This window comes from Varroa jacobsoni, unplaced genomic scaffold (assembly GCF_002532875.2).
Source record: "Varroa jacobsoni isolate VJ856 unplaced genomic scaffold, vjacob_1.0 scaffold_17, whole genome shotgun sequence".
In the NCBI taxonomy this organism is placed as follows: domain Eukaryota; kingdom Metazoa; phylum Arthropoda; class Arachnida; order Mesostigmata; family Varroidae; genus Varroa; species Varroa jacobsoni.
This window is the reverse complement of record NW_019212919.1, coordinates 234,162-249,246: the sequence shown is the minus strand read 5'-3', so window position 1 is coordinate 249,246 and position 15,085 is coordinate 234,162. Positions and strand designations below refer to the sequence as shown.

The 15,085-nt window shown below is 41.2% G+C and overlaps 1 protein-coding gene across 1 annotated transcript; it reads right to left on the bottom strand.

Moving 5' to 3' along the window:
- Positions 1-7,310: 7,310 nt before the first annotated feature.
- On the bottom strand, positions 7,311-8,364 carry LOC111272065 (uncharacterized). Its single transcript, XM_022853287.1, has one exon. It carries the CDS (start codon positions 8,298-8,300, stop codon positions 7,461-7,463), a length of 840 nt encoding a protein of 279 aa, XP_022709022.1. The 5' UTR covers positions 8,301-8,364; the 3' UTR covers positions 7,311-7,460.
- Positions 8,365-15,085: the final 6,721 nt, after the last annotated feature.

Below are 15,085 nucleotides of genomic sequence, written 5' to 3'. Positions count from 1 at the left end.
AGCTGGAATAATGTATTCCATCTAGGTGGAAACTGGGGATCCCAAATGTTGCCTTCATGTCCTCATACCGTGCACCACTCTTGCGTTGTAGAGTAGCGTTTTGGGGAGCGATTTTATGTGGCCTAGTGGCCGCTGGGATAAGACCGCTTGTTCGCAGAGGGAGAGAAAAGCACAAGATCAATGAAGTAGGGGTGAACCAATTTGTGGTTGTACAGGTACCTGTAGCGATGCTAAAACGCAGATTTAGCCCAACGAAATAAGCTCGGTCTGTTAAACTGTGCAGGAATCGTTAAAGTTGGATATAGAGATTATACTAAAGTGGATATATAGAATATTAAAAAAGTTGCAAAAAAACAGTGCTATAATTTGCTGTTGTTTCAAAGATCGTCATCAGACACTTCTATGGCTTTGTATTGAAGTACCTGTTACGCGTTATGATGTGGAGACCCGTTTGGGAAAGCCGATTTCTATGAAAAGCGCTTCAATTGATCTCTAGCGAGAATCAGTAGATATTATAAGGATAATCAACTCAAATGCGCGCCCCACGTACGAGACGACATCGATTTATAAATAGATTTTACATAGTCATTAAAAATAATAATAAAATTTTGAAAAATAATAATAAACATTTGAGATCTCGTTTATTTTTCCATAAGTATATTTCGGCTATTTGGCCACTGTACGACTCTTGTAAAAAAAAAATTTGAAATTCACACAGTTACTTTACGATCGCTGAAAATGCTTAAAGAACTAGATACTACTTGCGCGATAACGACATGACAATTGACTACAATTTAAGACCTCATCATGACCAAACCCGTCTGGCTACTCCTCGATCAAATGTAATATTCATGATGTCTGTATTGACTCAAGAAACTGCTTACCACGACGGTTGTTTTTAATATTGAAGGACCTATGTATACTACCTACAAATTTTTAAGTCCTAGAGTATTTAAGTAAGTATTTCGTCATCAAATACGACGATAGCTTCGAATTCAGTTCTATTCCATTTAATAGTACATCATCTCGATAGATGCCCTAAAAATCTATTACTATATAAACGGTCTATAAATGTGTTACTCTAGGTGCGATAACTACATTTGAGAAAAACGGAGAAGGTTTGGTAAAATGAAAACTCCGCATTGTTCAACGCAAAGGTCGGATCATTTAATTTTAAATAAATTTTATAAGATTCTATGACTAAAATTGACACCGGCAACTTTTTTAGTTTTTTTTACAAACGATTTAACTAGTGCTTGGTACACATTGTTACCTGTAAACTAAAATTAAGCTGCGATGACATCACGACGTCCATATCTCCGCCTTTTTCTAGGACCACATTCGTTTAGAAAATTAGAAAACGCTACCACTCCGGCTAATTGATCCGGTGGCGTTTGCCACATTTTTACCAGCCTGTAGTACCTTTATCTAAAAATATGCAGTGGTTCGGAGAGAAGTATGCGCGAGAAATTCAAATTGGTGCACAGTGGCCTAGGCGGAATAATGTATGATTGCTGGAGCTGAGCTCTGTACCCGACCCACAAAGAATAAGTTAACTCTATATAAAATCAGATTAGTACGTAAATGTATCACTCAAATCCCTTGTAAAAGAAGATCATTGTTTCTTTGCACGTGGGTTCTCTTTATCTGACGTCAGTCTAAACGATACCAGTTAAGAATCTCATAGGATTAATCAGGCTACCTTTAAAGAACTTTAAAGAAATGTGTTAGAGAACGTTAAAAGCAGTCAGTCAGTCTTTGACTGGATTGCGAGTATGTCCCGATGCAGTAAAGCTTATCCTTACCAGGAAGCAATCCCCAAAATATTTAGAGAACATTATAGCGCCGATCAGAATCAGTTCTGGTAGTTTTTGTAATAATCGGTAATCAAGGGAAGCGTAAGTTTGATCAAGGTTTTAGAAGATTTTAACGTATCGTATGTCTGTTACAATTGTTATTATTATTAGTGTAGTTTTCTACAAAGAAGATCTAAAGAGCCTTGCAATATCTGAGACTTCTTGGAAATGGCAGTCGCTTTGCCAACCACACCTCGAAAATGGCTTCTGATTTGTTTGGCGTAACGTTCTTCGCTTAGGTGAAAACCTCAACGCCCATACCAATCACTAAACAGAAGCAGACGTATCCCTCTATCTATATATATATATATATATATACTGTATGATCCGGTTTACTGTTAGGCTCGAGAGGCAAACGAGACAATCGTTTACGAGTAATGTCACTTTGTATATGTTTAGCGTATTTATTCAATTAGACGTACTTGTTGTGGATATCGTCATGTATATTCAGTCGATGTGCATTCTACGGCATTGATTATTTTTTCAGCACAATCACAGAAACAGCCCCAGCAAATAATGTGACGTGCAACGATGATCCGCTTCGGCCCTCTTTCGTAGTCTGCAATTATATACGTATATGTGCATAATCCTTATATGTATATTCGTTCGGTCTCTCAAAGTCTTCGAGTTTTAGACATCTCAAGGACACCACTGCAGAACAAGCAACACTCATACTTCATCATATTCTTGCAGCTCGACAGATTTTCAGATTGTTCTTTGAAGGTTGTATGCCTCTACCCATGTACGAACTCTCGCTCGCAATGATGCCACGCATCATCGTCGGTTCGTCTGCCAACATGGTGCACAGGTCGAGGCAATCCCACCCACTATTGGCGTGAACCTATAATGGACGCAGCAACATATCAACCTGTGGTCGACGATCGCGAGACGATGTCGTTCTGTACCCCGGTACGGGTATGGGGCCACATCAGCGTGGAGCGTTTCGAGTCCGCAAACTGCACTGGTTGAAGATAACCGAATTTAGCCGATCAGTGTGTGGTGTCGTATCGCTCTTCGACGAGGACAGCGCCGTATCCGGTGGCTTCTGTGTGCTATATTTTGCAGTAACTTTTCTCTTTTTTTTTCTCTGTATGTTGCTTCAATATTAGGCACGTGCCAATCGATGGTCTTGTCTATGCCGGTAGCGAAATAGGCTGCTGCGGATTGTTCGACGGTGTCTCCGTTGATGTGCGCGTTCGGCATTGGTATCGTGGCCTCCATATGTCGGCCTTCTGTCAATTCTTTGAATATCGCGCAATATTGGTGTTGGCTAGACTCGGCCGGAGGAAACCAGGCCGGTACCAAACCGCTACGAGCCTTGAGCGGCAGGACGGAGAGGAAACTAGAACAGTGCCGAGTTAATACGAGCCTTAGTCAAGAAGAGAAAGCAATATATGTTTCAGCAGCGATCGTTAGAAAACAACGATTTTACAGGTGGTTGTTATACCAATGTTGCAGCTTTTGTTTTTTCTATCACTTAAAAAGAGTTTTATCTCTGTCCACTTGTTTATGTACACGGCGGTAATACAAAACCTCAGTGCTGAAGATCCATCAAAGAATTTCTCCAATATATGGACTTATAAATTTTACACTGATAGACAGACTGGGCGAGTGATAGTAGTATTTTGGCTGGACGATACGCGTTCAATAGCCGAATATCGTCAAATTCTATAAAACTAAAAGGTATCTTCAAAAAAAAGGACGAAGATCAAAATCAAATCACGAAGCGTTTGGCTCGTCAACCAGCCATGCTACGAATATTCCCCATGAAGAAAAGTTAGTCGTTGTATTTTCATCAAAACATTACGCCATGACAAAAGCACTGCAAACTTTTTCTTTCCTTGCAGGATCCGCCCCGCGGATGCATTGTCAAGGTTTTTTTTGATCCTATAACTGGAGCCGTCGTACATTCGTTTGTTGTGAGCCAGCTCCAGCGCAGGGCAGGTGTCGTCTGCAAGTCGACGAGGTCCTACAACCGGTACCAATCAGACTCAAAACTAAGGACAGTTGAGGACACGACTGGACGACGATGGGAGCGGCACATAATTACTATTGCTGCTACTGCACCCAGCAGTTGAGCTGACCGCCATTACCTAACATTCGAAAGTCACTGTAGAGAGGTTACGAAAGTTCGAATATAGCTCCGGTCATGTCGTGTTGTCGTTGCTGGTGTCAGGACCCTGGCTAGCGTAAGCGGCAAGCGAACCGGACACCCGTTGTCACACCCTAATGACAATCGAAAAGATGAAACCGTCGTTTTGATTGTTGTCCATTCGAGACTAAAGGCTGTATTTCGCCCATTTATATACACGATAACAGAGCAAAGCCAAACAGCATTTCTCAATTGGCCTAGCTTATCTCCAACTGTCTGCTAGTGACGTAATGTTCACTGTACAATATATACTGGACTGCTCTACATATGGATAGGAGAAGAGATGGGTGCGACTTTGTACTCAGATGGCAGAAGACTGACTGCCTACTTGTCGGAGCAGAGGCTGTCGCGACCAAGTAAACGTCATAGTTCAAAACGAGATCTACCGCTAGAGAAGTTTTCTGCTTACGGGAACAAACATCCTCCTACAATCACACAATACAGCAGGTAGACCGCGGGTCAATTTTAAATTTCCTCAGGATTGGATGAGCTGACCTGCAGTCTCCGGTGACGGGACAAACTGTCTGGCTTAATCTACATGTCCATTTTCGTCCCCCATAATAACACATTATCTCGAGACAGCTTTCAGCGTTGGGAAGTCAACACAAATAAATGTTCTATACCGGCCTAGATTTTGCCGTACCAAAGTAAGCCTAGGAGTCCTTAAAAATGAAAAATGGTCAAATAATATATATATAATTTTGTCTAAACTGCGCCGCTCAATTACGTGCGTATACGATTGCTTGAAGACTGCGTAATTGTACCTTACTGAACGTCCGATAAACGGGCACGTCCCATAGCTAAACATGACGCAGTCATAACCGTAAACAAATAGAACTAGCGACAGTTCGTGTCAACCTTTGCCGCTACTTTGCCAGCTTAATTGTCATCAATTTTAAGCGTCGCTACATCGCCTACCGTGGACCAGTCGTCGCTTTTCATCGTAATGATTTTCATAGCACAGTCGTTCGCGTAGCATCCAAAAGCGATCCAATCGAGAACAGGCATTGATAATTATCAGATTAGAGTGTGCAGGTCCGCTCTCCCACCGCAGTTATCACAACGTTATCGCTTGATCTCATCTATAAACATGCCGATACTGCAGCATTCTGTACAATGGACTGACGGACTGACTTCCTGAATCTGCTATGGGGCGGCATTATCTACGTTCGTGTGCGCCAACGATTATATCGTACACGTATGGCTTTGGCCGTCATTATTATTATTGTTATGTTGTTATGATTGATGCTAGCGTTGTTGTATAATCACATCAAAACGTACCGCTCCGCTTTCAACAATGTGCGTATTGTAAGATAGGCTTACGCGACTGGTGGCGGTATTGGCAATAACCGGACCGCAGATTAAACATAAGATTATCGCGCAGCAGTTACGAGCGACGTGAAGGGTCGGTCGACGAGGCCTAATCGAAGGCTAACGAAGACATCTTCGTATGTTGAGGAGATTTTGTGGCTCAGTACCTGGGACTAACTTTCGCAAGCCTTGTTATAGGCAAACACTAATCCAATGGCTTAATGGTGCCTGAGAACTTCTGCGAGGCGTTCCGACAGTTTAACAAAGGACACAGTCTGGCTCTCTGAAGAGCATCATCTACCAGGGTATATAATAATTGGAAGTTGAGTGAAGAAGCCTATGGGCATTTCTGCTTTTCTTCTTGTCAACAATATAGTACCTGTCAGGACGTAATCATTCAGGAAGCGCTATGAATCGTAGTCGCAAGCTAAGGTTCTCTAAGCTTTATTTATTATATTGACAGCTGTTGCCATACGTAATGGACTGTAGCTCTGAAGCCTAAACTTGCCTAGAGAAGTTTGCTAAATGTGAACTTTGCTCGTTTTATAGCAGGTGATGACGACTGAAGTAACTTACTTGGCTTGATGTTCTAAATGCTATTACTGTAGCCCCTCGATAGTTATCAATAGTAGAACTGAAGTTACAATATGATTTAGAGCTGTTGTTTCTTTTGGATCTGGTATCAAAATTTGAAATTATCTAATAATGCAATTCGTTTTTCTAATGGTTTTTCTCATTTCGGTTTTTTTTTTGCTGTTTTCATGATTCTAGCACTTACTTTCATTAAGGTAACAGTCAAAAGTAAATTTGAAAAAGTTTGATAGGGGGCGGGGGGCAACCCATCTTGTTTACGTGAGATATGTGAAATCTTTACTGTTCCTAACTAAAACTTTTCCATTTGCCATGATCCTTCTTGTCGGTCATTGCTGACATTGAGTCTATATGTTATAATCTATATATTTCGCCTTTTATCCACATCTAGTCGTCCATTTACCACACGCATTTCGTAAAATGACTTCAAGCTGTCCACAGGTAAAGTTAATCTGATGCATGAACATTTCTAGATTTATTTAGCTTGCAACGAAAGCGCTAAGTAGCTTCGAGGTTATAAGAAGCTTGAGTAATTATCTGAAGATAATTATGAGAACCATAAAGTATATCCTTGAGTAATTGAACAATATCCAACTAACCGAAACGTAAATTTCCAACCAAACGTAAACCAAGACGAATTTCGAACGGCTTATTTGTGCGACGTAACTGACATGATATAGAAAAACTCTAACCACCCAATGTTCGCAGTTCTATTATTATATGATTAGGTTCTAAAAAACTGCTAGTTTTATTGGATCTTTAGAATACCTGCCTACCTTGAATGCCCAAGTCAGTGTTCATTTAGCATAACACTAAGGCATTTTTTATTTTTTGATAAAAAGTAATTTATGCCCATATGATTGTTTACGTTTCCTTATTTTTACCCAAAAGTCCATTTGTCTACTCTATTTTAAATTAACCTCGTAGTGAACCATTCATACACTGTCGACTATCAAAAACTCTGTATTTTCGTTAGCCTACATTCTATTTTAATATGTTTGTTTAGTTGCAAACATAGAATTCAAGTTAGCTTTGAACAAAGGCATTTTCCTTCCTAGTAAATTAAAGGAAAGGAAAGGAAAGGACGCCAGGCAAATTATTTCGTTTTCAAAGACCACCATTTTTTTTTAATAGAGCGTTACGTTTTAACTGAATGGTTAAGGAGCTCAATACCGATGAATTATAAGATGTTATCATTCAATATAACAGTGTACCTACCGATGACCGACCTTTGATTTACGCTAGCAGTATCTTTTTATTGCTATATTTTTACTTAAGAGCCCCGAAAAATATACGTATTTGCGTAAAGTGAGCTTCGTTCATTTTGATATCCAACATCTGCAGCATGTATATTACCTAGACCTATACCTATCAATGTAAAAAAAATGTATATATATATATATGCGATTATATAAAAAACACACTATTTATTGTACAAACATAATAAATATTCACAGGGTCGCACAGTTACGTTACATAGCATACGTGTGTTGAAGCAAAGGCAAAATTCACAACGTAGATTCGATCTTCCATGATGGAAGCAGGAACCTTTAGCTTTGATAGAAACTGTTCTCCGTGTAATAACCAGATGGGCTGAGCTGCTGATTGAATCCGTAATCACTTAGTGGTGAAGACGGTGTTGAGGAAAAGTTTGATTCTGAGGTTGTGCCAAAGATGAGGTCACAATTGGAAGACCCGGCGGGCAAGCTGGTCACGGGACACGAAACGGTATGGTCAGATACGACACCAGTTGGCATGGAGATATCAATCGGAAGCCCAGTGGTTGGTGTTGTTGTCGTGGTTAAGTTCGAAGCCTTGAGGTCAAATTCGAGGTCTAGCTGGATATTGGAAAGACGACGTCTCATCGAGTGCTTGAGGTGACTTGCACATGTTTTTGTTTGTGAGCCTTGTAAAGCCACAGCGGCCAGCAGAGGATCAGGGCTACACTGACCGTCCAACATCTTGAGCGTTTTCGTCAATGCATAAATATAATTGTGCGCGAATCGAAGTGTTTCAATTTTCGTTAGCTTTAACGGGTCATCTCGTTCCATGTTCACGTCCATGTGCTCGCTTAGCGATGAATCCTGGCTGACTGCTGGTGATGAACTCGATGGGGTAACACAGACTGGTAGCACTGTGCGAAGCCGATCCAGCGCGTCGTTGAGATTGTGCATACGATTCCGCTCACGGTCATTGGCCCGAAGTCGTCTTGATCTTTTGGCCTTATGCTGTACAATACTATCCATCACTGTGGCTTCGTCATGGCACTGATAAGACATGGAGTTTTTCCTTTTCTGTGGGAAACTTTCAATATTCTCCTGCAGTGCACACGATGACACTGTTTCCCGTAACGGACGGGACAATTCCGTATCGATAGGACCGAATAACATTTTTCCTGATAAAAGCTAATATAGCACAAATGCTATAAGAGCGCTCTTACTCTGGGTTCGTCAGCTCCGGTCGATAAGGACTGATTGGACGAAGCTGCGGCGTGCGATTTTATGCACCATGGGTCTATAACCCCCAGACCATTGGGAGAGGGCAGCCATTCTCGTTTTAGGAGAGGAGGAAAATACTCTCTATGTTCAGTCTCTGTTAGAGACCGCATCTTATTGGATGAGATAATGGTTCGATATTCACTAGACGATTCACAAAGGTACCCATATAGCTATATGTCGAAAATGTGTGGAATCTGATTATCAAGGACTTAATCCAAATAAATACGTACTGAACCATTCGTTGGAATACCTGCGTGGCCTCTCGTATTCCATTGTTTGAAAGAGCCGAAAGCCATGAAAATATATTTATAAACTTATTTTGGGGGTGGGCCGCAGCTTGTTAGCGAAACCTTCAAAAGGGTGCTATGTTTTTTTTCTATCAATAGGCACCAGAAGTCATTTAACTATACGCACGTCAAAAGGCACGTTCGTTTTAAAATCCATTCGGTCCGAGAGTTTTTGCATAACTACGGGGCTGACTTCGCAGTACTTCAAAACTTCGATGAATTGTCATCAAATGCGCAAGAATTAAAAACAATGAGTAAAAGACTGTAGAAGGGCTTCTTATTCATTTAACTAACGTTTGTCTTTCAGTGTACTTGAACGCACAGAATACTCAACAATGACTCCTACATTTTACAGTTGCACGATTTGTAGACGATGGGTATCAACAGATTAACTTACCCCTGGAAACTACAAACCACCTAGGCGAGCTTAAAATTCCTCGTCGACTGCTACAGGGTTGATCCCATTTATTTGCACTCAACAAATTCTAATATAAATCGAGCTTCATTTTATTTTCGGCAGATACCTAAGGCTTTATAAATATACTATTCATCGATGAGCATAGTAAGGTATAGCAAGGTTGTGAGGTTCGAACGGTGTTAGTTAAAAGGACTGGTTCTGTCGTTTTTGTGTTCATGAACCTTACCTTATATCAGTATACTGTCATTTGGGATAGCCATTGCAATTGCACAATTTTTCTTCAGTTTACGGTCCACTTGAGGTATTTTCTCTATTATCGGCTTCACCCGTATAGCAATAATTGTCGTACGTAGGTCAGTAGCGCGTAGGTCATAAATTAGCGCGATTTCTGATCACGCCCATCGTTACGACGGGTAATTCTATAGTCTGTCCCGATCGTATGGCCGTTCTTCGGGGCTGGGCTCTTCTGCATCATTACTGATGAAGTTCGCCGAAGTCAGCCGAAGTGTGCGGATGCTTTTGGTCAATGCGAAACCGCTGCCCCCCCCCCCCCCTCTTTCAGCTCGGACAGCTCTGATACTATGCACTGCAGTGCAATGTCTCCGATTTTCGTCGGCTGCGACCGCAAGAGGCGGGACTCTAGATATATTCATAACAAAGCGATGTTTGCAGGCAAACATCTCTTGGCCACCGGCACCAACGAACCGCGCCGTTCGACTGTACGTTCGTAACGGGTAGTGGCCTCCCCTGGTGTGATTCACTTCGGAACGAAGTGGACCTAGATCGATTCTTCTGAAGTAGCCGACATCGTACTCGAGGGAGCAAGACGTCATTTAGCAATAGATATGAATAACTTTGAGGTTGCCCTCTCAGATTGATCAGAGGAAAGGAAACATCGCAGTCCTTCGTTTGAGATATTATGAAGGCCTGTTGCGCATAGCAGTAACGATAGCATACTATCAAAGAGAGTAGTTGATACTAGACAAGTTCTACAATTGGCAACGTGTACGTGCATAAGGGATACTATCATATTTTTATAATAATATTTGAGCCCATCATTGAACACCATAGTCACCCACGGGTAACGTGTAATAATGACTGCGAACGTGACGTATTGCTGTCCAGGTAAAAGTAAGAAGACTTCGAAGGCCGAAAAATTGTTTCCGTTAAATGCACAAGCATACATCAGTATACTTGCGAGGATCAAATTTGTTTTCCGCGTAGCGCAGTAAAAAGTGATTATCGAAGCCGTATATCGTTGCTCACGCATGCTTCACGTTGAGGTAATGAGTCATGTTCTACATTGTTCTAACGGATTTTTCGGAAGGTTTTCATTCGAAGATGAGGATTATGCTATTTAGCGTATATATTATTGAGGCATTTTATATCTACCTGCATTAGCTTTAAGATAAGTTAATACGTGAGAGAGACCCAAGCTATACAAGTCGAATTTCCCTTGTCACTTGAGTGAGATAATTATGTTGATATAACTGCCGTGCTCCCAGAGCTTTTCGTCGTTTGGCTGTTCGCCGTTTTTAAACAGCAGAGGACCAGATTACCGCTATCGCCTTCAAAGGCATTTATATTAGTAAGTGAAATCTATGAGTTTCGAATTAAATTTAGTTAACTTTCTGTGTAGAAAGTTCATAAAATAAAACATGAAAAAGTCGTCAAAGCCTTCTTCCACAGACGGTACTCAAAATATTTTCGTACCATTGTCTGTCTTTCGGACCACATTTAAAACTTCTGTTATTCACGCGGGTTGCCTAGTACGTGTCCCTGGCGGGACATACGACAGCGCCACTTTGTTTCTTTCAGCCAATAGCTTAGCCGTCCGCTACATGTGTACATGTACATACATGGACACACTCCGCATAGCCATGTCAAGATTTCGGATGATGAAGACATCCTCCTGTCATCCGAAGAGAGAATCTTTCGTATTATGTAGTGGTACAACCTTACGGAGGGTTATATTTTGAACTCGTCCATGATCCGCGATCGTCTCACGGCGACAACAATGAACCGTACAGAATCGCACCGGTCAACGGTTGTACTCGACTCTGGAGATATAAGAGACCCTTATCGCGTGGGACATCTTGTGCAACTTGAGGTAGATCTACATAGGCGTTCATCCTTGTGCGATACGTTGATCTCTATGCACCGAACTTCGATTGGCGGTTTGGATAGCCGATATATTTATGGATGTAGTCTTTCGCGAGAATTCCAACGATCCTAAGCCCGACACATCGGTATTTTTTTTTGTAAAACTCATGCATCGCTAGGGTTATAAAATCGAAAAACCTACGGGTATGAATAACGATGAATATTTCTCTAATATAAATGTAAACGACATTGCTGTGTTTTATTTATATAAGGTTCAGGCTTGTTTTTTTTTTTATAGAACAATGATATTCTATGCAATTCTTTCTCTGTATCTTAATAAATTATAGCGCGTTTCTTTCAAAAAAAAAACCGCACAAGATTCAGGTTAAAAACACGCATATTTATGCAGCTTACGCTTAATTTTTATAATGTATTTTTATCCTTTTCACTAAAAAGAGATGGCCTAACCAGCCTTTAATGTAAAGTGGTATATTTGTCTCGTTCAGATATGCTTCGAACGGATATTTATATTACAATGAGTATTCCGATAAGCCATAGCACAAGATTATTTTCGATATTGGCATTAGCAACGGTATATACATTAAATATAACAGAAAGCAGCGTGCATTTTACTTTTGCGTAAATCTTGCAATGAGAACTTCACCCCTCCCCTCTGCACCCATTCTCAACAGCCCCGATGGCGAAACCCCGTTACTCCGTTGCTCCATGATGGCCTTTCGAGACAAATCCTGTTGACGTATCGTTGCAATTTTTTGCTTTTTTCCTAAGTTATCTAAGTACACTCGCAGGCATTCCAAGTCCCTCACCGACACCAGCATCCGAAAACTTCTGCTAAACCAACTGAAGTTGGATGTTCGCCTGGTTTTTCTGTTTGGTTCAGGACGACAACACTGACAACAATCGAGTCGTAGTGTATCTACTGCAGGGGGGGGGGAGGGGTGCCGCCACTCGCACACGAGAACGAAGTAAGACCTCGTTCATCGATCAGGATCAGACAGGCTGAGGATCCATCGACGTGACAGCCTCAGCTGTTACATAAACCTCCCTGAACCACAGCACTAATACCAAGCCGTTCAAAGACCGAACAAGGAGGACTCAAGCGGCTCGACTTTGGTGGGCGCCTCATGAACATGGATGGAGAGAAAGGAAGCACAGAATCACTGCCTCAACGGAGACAGTGGCTGTGATATAGGACGACACCAAAAACTGGTGCATCCTGCAGCCGTCGACGAAGATAAACAGAAAATGAAGAAGACACCGCAGAACTCTCTGTAACTTCGACCAGCTCCGTGGTACAGACAGGAAGCAACACCAATGAAGTATATCACGAATTCGTCTGTTGACCTTATAAAGTGTGCTTAAATTTACTGCTGGTTCAGGCGTGCACCAGTCACTCTGAGTCAGAGTTTTCTGAGGCACTATATTTTAGAGCACAAAGTTGCACTGAAACAGTGATGAAGTAAAGGTATGATCTACAGATGATGTCGACCTTTGCTTGCATGAAAGTCTAAATAGAATAGTAACGTTCCGCATTTTGTACCTTATTCTTGATGTGCTGGACATACTGGCTCCGATTTATTTCTGGAATATCTTAAACAATATACAAGCTAAGAGATTTTGCAAGGCAATCTACTCCTTCTAATCTTCTAGGAAGCTTCGCGTAAAAGACTGTGTTTTGCAAGACCTCGCTAGTAATGTATAGCTAGATGTATATTGAATAAATCCATAATTTAGTTAGTTCTTGCAAATTGAAAATGCGGGACGTATTTCACAAAGCTGGACTGTGACAGCCACCACTTGCCTGTGGGTTTGGTCTTCCATTCTAGCCTTATTGTTCGTTCATATATCGTTCTCATTTGTAGCTTTATGAATAACCCAGGGCAACTTACGTAGCGACGTTAAAGCCGTTTCCAAGGTTAAACAAGGCCAAATGTTTTTCTGTTCTTGTCCTGTGCATGTGCCGATAAGTCACCAATGGCATGTCCACCACCTCCGCAGTAAATATAACTGTCATTGGTAAATATACGTCACGGATCGATGATTGTCGTAGCTAATAATTGACTCAAGCCGACAGTTGCGCTGAAAATCTACGAGTTTACAGCGTGCCTGAACGTGGAGCTCTGTAACGAGTAGGAAAACTAGGGCAAATACATGTGAGTGAGATAAGAAACGGAGGTTAGACGTCGGCGTGAAACTATTTTGCGGAGAACGCTCAAGATACAATCGAGACAATGTTACGGTTTGTACGACAATTTACGTAAATCTGCGGTAAACATTATGCCTGTGTTACGGTGCAGATAAGAAGGAACGACGCGCACGTAGGTCTAAACGGAATGGATACATCTGAGCGGTTACTGCTTACACTACAGCATGAATGAGAGAGCTTAAGAGTCGAGATAGCTATGAGAAGATAGACGTAGAGCGTCTACTGGATTTCAAAATGGTTTCAACGGTATGTGCGCCGTACAGAGTTACGGACGGAGACTTCTGATTAAAAAAGATTAGTAATTTTAATGAAAACTGCTGTCGAACACTGGAAGAATGCAATTGGTAACGCAGCGGTTACTTTAAAACAGAAAGGAAAACGTGTGTTAAGCAATAGCCGTTCGCCTATTCGGTTAACATTATTGTGTGCGTCGAACGGATTGAGCGGTTTCTGAAAAACGGGGAAATGAGAGGGAAGCAGTTCGTAAAAAAAGTTGAAGAATAGGTAGCCATATCTATATTCATCAAATGTATAGAAATTTAATATTTTTTTAAAATCATTTTATTACGTTATTTTACACTTGTGCCAGTCTATGCATTGGAAGTTCGAGAACTGAAACTCTTAAGTGGCTTCCAGTATTAAGTTGTGTACACCTCTTTTCAACGATAGTAAATATGCTTCTTCTGAGTTTGTTCTCACACAAAGACAATGTGGGTTCTGCATAGGAGCAGTCACTCGCGTCCCTGGGCCTAGTTAGAGGATTGAAACCCCAGTCCTTCCTCCTTTTTAAAAGCTATTTTTGTCTATCGATATAACAGGCGCGATGGTAGAGGAGGAAGATTTTTGCAAGAAATTTAATATCAGCTAGTAGCTACGGATCGTACATGGCTACAGGCAGCGCTGTTTGTTGTTATTGATAGTTCCCGGCCTTTACAAAACTGTCAATGGCTGTTTGACAGGGCCCTTTGAAGATCCCGGCCATCAATCAACAGATGTGTCAAGACGGATGTGCCGTCATCAAATGAGAAATAAAACAATCTAGTATTTCAGGGAGGGGGGGGGGGGGGACTTTATCAAGATTACATAGACTATAGATCCGCTCCGAAAGCAATCTCCTGTATTAAATAGGATCTACCTTCAAGCATACACAGCATATTCATGTGGCGTTTAGTTGAGTACTTTCTTATACGTAGAGAGTGATGTACGGAGGCAATCGATTAATGTAGTAGCGGTAATTATAAAATGAGCTAAGCATTAGGACACAAGTGAAGATGAGCCTTTCTCTATTAACGGACTCGAGAAAGATATGCAAACTAGGAAGCGGCGTAGTTCCTATCGGCACATTTTCAAGCGGCTTTTTGATGTTGTTAGTATATTTTCCTTTTTTAAATTTTTTTCATTTTGGTAGGTCCTAAAACTTGCCGATTTGACGGGCCTTCTTTAACCTCGTCACAATATAGTTTGTGCATATATATATTTGGCGATGTTAGTTTAACAGAAGTTTTTTTTAGGACCAGAATTACAGCAGTTCTATCAAGTATATCGTACAGCTATCTTGAAATTTTTAACATGGTATTGCCTGCATACAGAAGCGAAAACGCCACTACAAGCAATAGTTTCGCTCGTTGCAGTAAATCAGACA

What these genes read in the sequence shown, in the direction of transcription:
- LOC111272065 (XM_022853287.1), bottom strand. Translation starts at nt 8,300, where the DNA reads ATGTTATTCGGTCCTATCGATACGGAATTGTCCCGTCCGTTACGGGAA.